Raw genomic sequence first — 10,848 nt, 5'->3', positions numbered from 1 at the left:
GTAAATTCACACATACACAATTTTTTTTGTTCAGAGTGGAACATACATATACCGGGTTCCAAACCAAAATGCACATGTCTATGATTTTCTAACTTGTCTGCACTTTGGCGTTCCTGAGGCAAATAATTTGATGGTGGAAGTATGTTTTCTCCCTCCCTTCTCAATTTTACCATACAAGTAAAGGAATAACAGTAGCCACAGACTCAATTCTCTTTCACATTAGTATCTCACAAAGTTTAAAAGGAAATTCAGTGGAAAAAACAGCAACACAAATCAGAAACACTGTACAAATGGAAAGATGTAATGTCAAGCCACCTGGTACTTTCTCTTTTTATGGCTCAACCTTCTGGAGTAACTAACTATAGATAACACACACACAAAATAAAAGTTTAAAGAAGTCAGGTTTTCTCATGTGAAAATTAAGATTAGCTTTTGGACTTCCCAGGTATGTTATTTAAATAAAACCAAAGACTGCTTCTAAAATCAACTTACCCTTCTATTTCCTTTCATATATTTTCTCTTTTGGGAGAACCGCTTAGAAACAGTGCTTTGCCACCTTGGCACGACACAAAAGAAACAACCGCAGGCACTGAAGTGTGGTATGCACCAAAGAAGATTGCATGCTATCACATACTCATTTAAAAAAAGAATGCACAAAATCTTGTTTAACCAAATTTCTTATATTATATAACAAATATAGTTGTTCAGAAACTTTTTCCCCATGCAAATCCTAGTTCATTTAAATACATCCTGCTTGGGCACCTTTAAGTTTCGCCAGCGCCTCAATATCACTTTGTATTTTTCATCATCATTCTTTTCCGAGGCTTTCCTTAAGACAACTCTCATAACTACAGCAGTTTCTGTTTCTTTGTCCTCTCCAATTATGAGGTCTAGTGTATCACCAACTTTTACCTAATGAAAGAGAGGGGGAAATTAAACAATCAGCTATACTTCCCTTAAGGAATAACTTCTGATTCCCAGTCGTCCGCCCCTATTAATATTGCAGTTTAGACAGAAGCTCCCAGTACAGCTGCTTAACATCTGCCATGACTGGAATGCTGCAACCACCACTCTTGCAACTGAGGCATACACAGAAGTGCTGGGGGCACGTCATGTCAAAAGTTCATCTAGTGAAAGCAGCTGTTGAAGTATCTCAGACTTGCAAACTTAAGTAGCAAAGTTCTGAGGCACCTTGAAGACAAGCCCATTTATTCTGGCCACAAAGATTTGTAGGACTAGAGCTCACTCTGTCAACTGGCGGTAGTTCGCCCAAGCTTTTACTACAATAAAAGTGTTAACTTGCATCCACAGGTGGCTGGATATTGTACTATCATCATGTCACAGAAATCCATGCTGGGGCTTATTAGGAAAGAAACTAAAATGAAACAGCCAATACTGTAATGCTTCTGTATAGATCTATGGTGTTATCTCACTTGGCAAATTGTGTACAGTACTGTACACAATTAAGAACATAAGAAAGGCCCTGCTGGATCAGACCAAGGCCCATCAAGTCCAGCAGTCTGTTCACACAGTGGCCAACCAAGTGCCTCCAGGAATCCACAAACAAGACGAGTGCAGCAGCACCATCCTGCCTGTGTTCAATTGTGTACAATACTGGTTACCGAATCTCAAGAAGCATATTGCAGAGCTGGAAAAAGTATAGAAGAAGGCAACCTAAACGATTAAGGGGTTGGAGCACCATGAGGAAAGGATAAAGGAGTCTTGGACTTTTCAGACTGGATAAGTGACAACTTAGGGGGGAGCATAAAAGATATTGATAAAATTATACATGTAGTAAAAAGTGTGGTTTCAAAGACTTTTTTCTCCCTCTCCCAAAATATTAGAATTCAGGGGACCAGTGAAACTGAAGGACTCGCAGGATATGTTATTAGATCTTGGGAAAACTGAAGCTTTCACCAAAATTAAAAAGTGCATTAAAGAGCTTGATTATAACAGCACTACTTTTCGTGCTCACGACAGCTGTTCATCTCAGTTTTTTGGAATATCACCACCATGCGGTTTGCCCGCTTATACTTATTATTTGACAACTCCTCATCTTTCTAGAGCCTTCTGGTTAGCTAGACTGAATGCTAACCCCTCTATGCAGGGAAGAATTTTGAATATACCATACCCAGACAGTACCTGTCCTTGCTCTTCTGGCTCTATAGATTCATTAGCTCATGCCCTCTTGGAATACCACTTTTATGAGGAACTTAGATCACGTTACATCTCTCCCCTTTTAACATATAAATCTAATGCCTCTGTGTCTGACATAATGCCTTTTTTATTAAGTGACAGGGATCCCAAGGCTACGTTGTCAGTGGCAAGATTTATTTCAGTCCTTATATCCCTCAAACATTAGATTTACGCTGCTCAAGATCAATAGATCAAAGAGCTTCTAAGGGAGAAAGGAAAAAAGGAAACTGAAGGACAATAAATTCAGAACAGACAAAATGAAAGACTTCTTCACTGAATGAGTGATTGATTTGTGGAATTCACTACCAGTGAACATAGTAACAGCCACAAACTCGGATGATGTTAAAAGGGCATTAGACAGCATCAAGGGCTACTCACAGGCCATGGCGACTAAAGGGAACCTCCATAATACAGAGGCTGCAAAGTTCTGAATATCAGTGTTAGGAGGCAACATCAGGGGAAGGCCTCAGCCTCTATGCCAGTTTGGCTGGCTCTCCTGGGCAACTAACTAGCCACTGTGTAAAAAAGGTTGCTGGATTACATGGATCACTAGTCTGATCCAGCAAGACTTTTACGTTATTATGAAAATCAAGTTGCAAATAACTGCTGCAGCACAGTGATTTCCAATGATTTGTGGGTGCAGTCTTGTGTCTTGACTGTGTCAAGACTATTAGCTGTTTTGGTGTGTGGGGGGGTTTTGCTACAAAAGACAAATGCACCTACCAACTGGAATTAGTTATGCTTGACTGAATTATCTCCAGTGAAAAAGCAGTAGGGGCAGTAAAAATCTGCAATCCTGATCCTGCAAAATTATGTTTCTCATGTAATGTCATTATTCTCTTAATGTAAGCAGTACATATTTGAAAACTACTGGGGCACAAGTCATTGCAAGTTCACGTAAGTGAGATCATTCCAAAGAATGTATTCTTTTGCTAAATTAAGACATTAAAATATACTTCTCAAGAGCCTTACCGATCTGCTTTTCTTCCATAGCTTTTCTCCATTTAGTCTCAATTCACCATTGTAGAATGCATCTTCCACTTTGCTTTGGGGGGGAAAAAGAATTTTTTAATGCACACACACACCCCTCACATAATACTACTATTTCCATCCACATAAGCAAGAACACAGGCAGCTAGTAAAACATTCCACAGTCTGAATATATGCATATGAAACGTGTATCTAGACTGGTATTCCTGACACACTAAGACCTAACTCCTGTTCTGTATTCTAATATTCACTGATGCTATACATGAACAGCTACAAGAATATGGTTCCATGCAGGAGGCACATTTCTTAAGCGAAGTAAGGCTGCAATCCTATGCACTTACTACAGAATTAGTTCTACTGACTTACCTCTGAGTCTGTATGCACAGGACTAACCTCTATGCACAGGACCCAGCTGTTATACTTACAAGTACACTATTTAATTAAATAGACCACTTTAGAAAATAAGTTGAACATAAACATGTTCTTAAGCCTAATCATAAAATCAATTTCACAATTATAGTTAAAAAATGAACAATTTAGTAGCAAGTTTTCATATGTCCCACAGATGACTTTTAAAAACTGACAATCTCAGTTTATGTCTGTAGTAAAAAAGAGCAAGAGCCCAGTAGCACCATAAAGACTAACAAAATTTCAGGCGGCGTATAAGCTCACTTCTTCAGATACAGCTAGAATGTCAGTCCATCTATCCTTAAGTAGAGAAGAGTGAATTCACACATCCAATGGCAATAGCATGTAAATGTCAATAGCAAGTAAATGACATTAGCAAGCGTGATTGGATTAGGTGTGATATGCAAAGGGGTGGTAGGCATGGAGAAATCAGCATTGGTAATGAGACACAAATCTCAGGTCTCTATTCAATCCAGGAGAATGCATTCTCTTGAGCTTTATTATTAGTTGTAATTTAGCAGTCTCTCTAATCTCCCTTTAAAATCCCTTTATCAGTTTATGTCTATTTCAGTATTCTCTGCAAGCATATCAGCAGGGTAGCATTACATGTAGCAACAACTGTCCCTTGAGCATTCCCATGTGTACAAAGACTCCCCCATTCACTTTAATGAAAGGGGAACACTCACTATGCACACAGAGTACGCCAGGAATGGAATGGAGAGGCCTGCTTGTGTAAGAAATCTATGTATTTATCAGACGGCCTACAAAGCTTCAGCCTGAATTTAAAGTAGCTGCAAGCTAAGTATTGTAAAACTCTTTGGTGAGTTCTGCAATGCAGGGTTTGTTTTTAGAACTATCTTCTAAAGCAAATAAAAAAGTAAATGTAAAGGTCCCCTGTGGAAGCACCGGGTCATTCCTGACCCATGGGGTGACGTCACATTCTGATGTTTCCAAGGCAGACTTTGTTTTTTGCGGGGTGGTTTGCCAGTGCCTTCCCCAGTCATCTTCCCTTTACCCCCAGCAAGCTGGGTACTCATTTCACCGACCTCGGAAGGATGGAAGGCTGAGTCAACCTTGAGCCGGCTACCTGAGACCGACTTCTGTCGGGATCAAACTCAGGTCGTGAGCAGAGCTTTTGACTGCAGTACTGCAGCTTAACACTCTGCGCCACGGGGCTCCTAAAGCAAATAAGCATGTTTATTTTTTACTAATGCCTGATTTATGATTCTTTTCCTTTTATTCCATGGGCTAAGAGTCATGGTGTCAGGAAAGGTGGCAAAACATCTTTATGTTTTTCTGAAAGGTGTATGTCTTTGTATTATGTTTTGATGTGATAACCTGTTCTTATAGGTAGCTTACCACATTTTTATAAGGTTTATGGCATATGATGCATTCTTGTCAACTGCCAAATTGCTCATGCCTGTCCTATGGATTTACTTGCACTTTGCAGTTGAACTTGAGAACTCAGAAGATGATTTCAGTTATGATGAACATTAAAATAGACTGAAATTATATTAGATGTCAGCAGTTGTGAAATGATAATGTAAGATTTGTAAACAAAAATATATGTGTATTGAGCAGTTGCTGAACTCATAACATTTAAAGTTTTTTTTTGCAGTGCACAAAGCTATCTATTATCCAGCTACATCGGATCAAAATCACATGGATCTTTTCTCATGTACCTAAATGTGGCACATCAAAATGAATTTCTGGCTCATTAGAAAGGGAAATGAATAAGCTACACATATAATATACTTTAGGTGACTACCTGGATTAGGTAAAGCACCATATGCTGTAAACCTTATAAAATGTCAAAATAGACTTTTTCTTTGATTTATGCCTTATGTCACAAAAATGGTAATGGTCAGTGTCATTATTAGTATTATTTATTTGTAGGGGAATTTATTAGTTTTTCAACAGTACTGAAAAATTTGAAAGTGGTCACTTAGTTCACAAGTTATGGCTCAAATTAGAAAAGGTAGGAAAATTGGCTTCTGCCTTCTTCATGACATCATAAAAAGCTTAATCTACCAATTAGGACAGGTTATCACATCCAAATAAAATACATAGGTATACCCCTTTCAGACAAACATAAAGGAATTTTACCACCCTACCTGATACCAACATCTGGTCTGGCCCATGGACTATTTAACCAAACAGTCTAGTTGGGTAGGGATTTTTTCTTTAAATTACTAGATCAAGGTAAATTCTAAAAAGTGTGTCGGAATGCTGTCCAAATGGATAATCACAATTAATTGTTACAGCATCCAAAATGAGCAGAGCAATGATCACCTATTCTTAACAACCTTGCTACACCAATAAAAGGAGCAGAAAAGTGCTAGGTACAGATCATAGAATCATAGAGTTGGAAATGACCACTAAGGTCATCTACTCCAACCCCCTGCACAATGCGGAAAATTCACAGCTACGTCCCCCCTACACCCTCAGTGACCCTCTACTCCATGCCCACATGATGGCCAAAAAAGAAAAAACCCTCCAGGAATCCTGGCCAATCTGGCCTGGAGGAAAATTGCTTCCTGACTCCAAAATGGCGATCAGCATTACCCTGGGCATGTAAGAAAGGGCCACGAGAGCCAAACACTGATGCAGCCTTTCCTACCCTCCCTCCCATGATCTGCCTATATTCACAGAATCAGCATTGCTGTCAGATGGCCATCTAGCCTCTGCTTAAAAATCTCTAAAACCCACCACCTCATGAATAAGCCGATTCCACTGAGGAACTGCTTTAACTGTCAGAAAGTTCTTTCTAATGTTTAGCCGAAAACCTTTTTGATTTAATTTCAACCCGTTGGTTCTGGTCTGACCTTCTCGGGTTACCATATTACCTCTCCAACAACACAGGGCCCAAGACAGATCTCTGAGGCATTCCACTTATCACTCCTCTCCAAGAGGATGAGGAATCATTAGCACTCTTTCAGTGAATTCTTGACTTCTGAGGACAAAGGTCCTCAGGAGGCCAGGAAGGGCTGCGGCGGTGTTGGGGTCCTCCATGCCAGCATCCAGGCTACTTAGGCTGCTGTAAGAGGCCCCAACACCGGCAGGGAGGGCTGGATGCTGTTTTCCAGGCACTGCCACCACCCCAGGTCGCCGGCGGGGCCTTCTGATGGCATCCCACCAGTATAAAGGCCCGCACTGGCGTTCTGGCATCCGTTCCAGTGTCCCTGGGGCGTTCCAGGGGATGGGGCTGCCTGTAGGCAGCCTCCTGTCCCTTTGTCCTGTAACGCCGGTGCTGACAACAGTGTTGCTGTGCCTGCTTTTTAGCAGGCGCAGCCTTGCTGTTCTCTATGGGGCGAAAAGCCCCATTTAAACTTTAAAAAGCCTGCAAAAGCCTTTTTTAAGGTTTTCAGCGGCCGGGACACCAGTTTGGAGCCGGTGTGGCGGCACCTCCTCCATGCTGTCCCTCGCCACCAGGGGCTCAGGAATGCACTGTTTGGGTGCGATCTGTCAATCCATTACAGAACCACCTAACAGTAATAGGATCCAAGCCACATTTTACCAACTTGCCAACAAGAATATTATGTGGAACTCCTTACTGAAATCAAGATAAGCTATGACCACAGCAAGGTAGTAACTTTCTCACAAAAGGAGATGAGGTTAGTCTGACATGACTTGTACTTGAGAAACCCGTCCTGGCTCTTAGTAATCACAGCCATTCTATCTAAATGCCAAAGGACTGACTGTTTGATGATTTGTTCTAAAACTTTTCCAGGTATAGCCAGTTGACGGGTCGGTTGTTACCCGGATTATCAGCAAGTCATTCTAAACCTTTACACTTACTTTCTTGCAATATCTAGACCAGTTTTCATGATTACATCAAATCTAAATGACCTGACTACTTTCTCAAGATCTTTGTAGTCCTTCAGTATGGTGGCATCGTCTTCAAACTCATCCTCTGAATCACTTCTCTCTTCATCTTCATCTTCCTCCTCATCCTCCTCTTCCTCTTGTACAGTTTGTTTCATATTCTTCCGAGAGTTTTTGTCACTTTTGAGTCGTATAGACATTCTTGGTGTACATTTGGGCAATGGTATCAAAAATGCATGGCATTTTATGGAAGAAACAAATAAATGTTTTGGGATGATTGCTGTAACTGGCTGGTAGCTTGTAGAGTAAAGACATCTCTTCCAAGGTGCACAGAGTTTATAAGGTGAATACTCCAAGAGCCCAAGCCAAGCATTTAGATTTCTAAAAGTGCAAAGGGGCAGTCTGCAACCTGTCATAATGCACCCTGTAATAAAAGAAGGTATATTGTGTTAGACTCAACAGCGAATGACTATTTTCTGAGTCCATTAAAACTAGCATCACTATGCGGTTGGCAACGGTACTAGAATTAGGACCTTCTCACTTACATAGATGAGTTTAAGACAAAAGAATGCCAAGGGACTTAACCATCGACATAACAGCTATCAGCCACTGGGCACAATCCACAGGACACAGGCACTTGAACCTCTCCAGCTCCCTTACATTTCCAATCAAAATTAATGAGATTTGAGTGCACTTTAACTTTGACGGGATTATGCCCAATGGTATGACTTCTGCACTGACTCCTATGATCGGTTTTCATCTGAAAATGGTTAGTTCAAGTGTCTCATCCATACAAATTGCTCACAGACATGTTATAATTTTCCAGAGTTAAGCCATAGGATCAGATTGTTCATTTGAGTTATTTAGAAGCCTGCCTTTTTTCCTGAGAAATCAGGACCCCAGGCTGTTGCAAAAAAAGGGCTGTAAATAAGCCACAATAACCAAACATATATGGGAATGCAGTCACTCTGAGAACCATCCGCCAGCTGTAACATAGGTCAAATAACTTAACTTTTAGTTTATAGCCCATGCAGTCCAAGTTAGTCGCTTAAGAAAGTTAGTAAGAGCGGTTAAGACGCTTAGGGTTGTTTAGCTTGGAAAGAAGGCGGCTGAGGGGAGACATGATAGAGGTCTATACAATTATGCATGGTTTGGAGAGAGTGGACAGGGAGACGTTTTTCTCCCTCTCCCATAATACTAGAGCACGGGGTCATCTGCTAAAGCTGGAGAGCGAGAGATTCAAAACAGATAAAAGGAAGTATTTTTTCACACAACGCATAGTTAAATTGTGGAACTCCCTGCCCCAGGATGTGGTGATGGCTGCCAGCTTGGAGGGCTTTAGGAGGGGAGTGGACATATTCATGGAAGAGAGGGATATTCATGGCTAGTTAGAATGGATACTAGTCATGCTGCATACCTATTCTCTCTAGTATCAGAAGAGCATGCCTATTATTTTGGGTGCTGCTGCCCTCGTCTTGTTAGTGGCTTCCTAGAGGCACCTGGTTGGCCACGGTGTGAACAGACTGCTGGACTTGATGGGCCTTGGTCTGATCCAGCAGGGCCTTTCTTATGTTCTTAAGATTGCACCAAAATGAATAGGTACATGACTGATGGCAAAACTTTACTTTGATAGAAGGCCTGTATCAAAAGCAGTAAGATTTGCAGTGTATCTTTTAAAATTTACCAATGGCCCAGACTTTTAAAGTTACTTATTACTGCTCTCTCATTGTCATTTAATACAGTGATTCTAAAGGCAAGACAAATATCAATCCATGTATAGTAGGGTTGTCAGGTTCCCCTTGGCCACTGGTGGGGGATGGGAGGGGTAGGGTTGCCAGATCTAGGTTTGGAAACTCCTGGTCATTTGGGGATGGAGCCTGGGGAGAACAGGGACCTCAGTGGGGTACAATGCCATACAGTCTACCATCCAAAGCATCCATTTTATCCAGGGGAACTGATCGCTGTAGTCTAGAGATGAGCTGTAATTCCAGGGGATCCCCAGGCCCCACCTGGAGGCTGCCATGCACAGCAATCCCATTAATTTCAATAGTACTGCTGTAAAGCACTGGACACTGATATGTCTCTTTCACAGGTTCCCTCTGCCATGCTAGACGGGAAATTTAAGAAGATACCTAGGACGGAGAGATTCTGCCCCTGTAAATCCGGGGATTTAGAAACTATTGAGCATGTCCTTCTAATACTGTAATTTTTATACAATACCTCGCTATAACTTTATTGAGCCCCGTATACTGAGAATGGGACCCGACAGGGAAAGAGAAAAGATTGAAAAGCTCCTACAAGGTGATAACCTCTTTATTACCTCTCAGGTTGCAAAATTTTGTACGGCAGCAATGAAAATACGTTGTCATAGAGTATTCTCTTAGCCCAAATGGTAGAGGTAATTTGGTTGATATTTTAAGTGAATTAAGACTTGGACTGTAAATTGTTGTCTGTAATTTTATTGGGTTAAGCGCCGTAAATAAACAATCTAAATCTCTCTTTCACAGGTGTTGGGGCTGTTTGTTTACAGACAGCCCCACAACCTAAAACAGGTTCCTGCCAACACTAGCGGGCCGCCTAACAGAGTTACAAAACCAGACTCCACAACAAACTAAGCTTCCAGTTCTGTCCCCATATACACTGTGACCTAATACCATCAACTTTACCCCCTTGAACTCATCCACTTGCTCATCTTCCAGTGTGATGTATGCCATCACGTCAACACCGCCCTTCTGCTCTCTACATAGGACAATCATCACAGAAAAGAATAAATGGGCTCAAATCTGACATTAAACGTCACAATGTTCTGAAGCGAGTGGGGGAACATTTCCATCTGCGAGGCCACTCTACTGCTTACCCGACAGTCACCATTCTTCAACAAAATAACTTCAAAAGGAGACTTTAGATAAAATTTCTGAAATGATACCAAAAGGTTTTTTACTAGCCCTTCCCCACAAAGGAATTTGGGATTTTTATTTCACTTATAGATGTTGACCCTCTTAGCAAATAATGGATTTGAAGAAGAGTTGGTTTTTATACCCCGCTTTTCTAAACCCTAAGTAGTCTCAAAGAGGCTTACAATCACAATCCCTTCCTCTCCCCACAACAGACACCTTGTGAGGTAGGTGGGGCTGAGAGAGTTCTGGGAGAACTGTGACTAGCCCAAGGTCACCCAGTAGGCTTCTTGTGGAGGAGTGGGGAATCAAACCCAGTTCTCCCGATTAGAGTGTGTCGCTCTTACCCAATACATCACACTGACTCTCAACACTACAGGTGTTAAATTGTTTAGCATAACTAATGAAGGGTCCCTGTATTTCTCTTGATTGGATCTGTACTCTATAGTTACATTTCATCTTGTATTTTCATAGCCCTTGCTGTTTGTGTTTATTTATACCCCATATATAAAACAGCTGCATAGTGAGGATCCAC

General features: G+C 41.2%; 1 protein-coding gene across 1 annotated transcript; it reads right to left on the bottom strand.

Annotated features, from left to right (window-relative positions):
- Positions 1–698: 698 nt before the first annotated feature.
- MTRES1 (mitochondrial transcription rescue factor 1) lies at positions 699–7,840 on the bottom strand. The gene is made up of 3 exons (XM_056856553.1): positions 7,393–7,840; positions 3,169–3,241; positions 699–912 (listed from the first exon to the last, which is right to left on the bottom strand). Exons 1-3 carry the CDS (start codon positions 7,833–7,835, stop codon positions 736–738), a joined length of 693 nt encoding a protein of 230 aa, XP_056712531.1. The 5' UTR covers positions 7,836–7,840; the 3' UTR covers positions 699–735.
- Between the last annotated feature and the right edge of the window lie 3,008 nt (positions 7,841–10,848).

This window comes from Euleptes europaea, chromosome 10 (genome assembly GCF_029931775.1).
Source record: "Euleptes europaea isolate rEulEur1 chromosome 10, rEulEur1.hap1, whole genome shotgun sequence".
In the NCBI taxonomy this organism is placed as follows: domain Eukaryota; kingdom Metazoa; phylum Chordata; class Lepidosauria; order Squamata; family Sphaerodactylidae; genus Euleptes; species Euleptes europaea.
Note: the sequence above shows the minus strand (reverse complement) of the source record. Positions and strands in the feature narration are given on the sequence as shown.

Bases quoted from the DNA above. Each gene is read 5' to 3' on its own strand.
- MTRES1 (XM_056856553.1), bottom strand. From the start codon at position 7,835: ATGACAGGTTGCAGACTGCCCCTTTGCACTTTTAGAAATCTAAATGCT. The intron at 3,242-7,392 runs GTAAGTGTAAAG...TCCCCCCCAAAG, and splicing joins GGTCTAGATATTGCAAGAAA to CAAAGTGGAAGATGCATTCT. The intron at 913-3,168 runs GTAAGGCTCTTG...CTCTTTCATTAG, and splicing joins TATGGAAGAAAAGCAGATCG to GTAAAAGTTGGTGATACACT.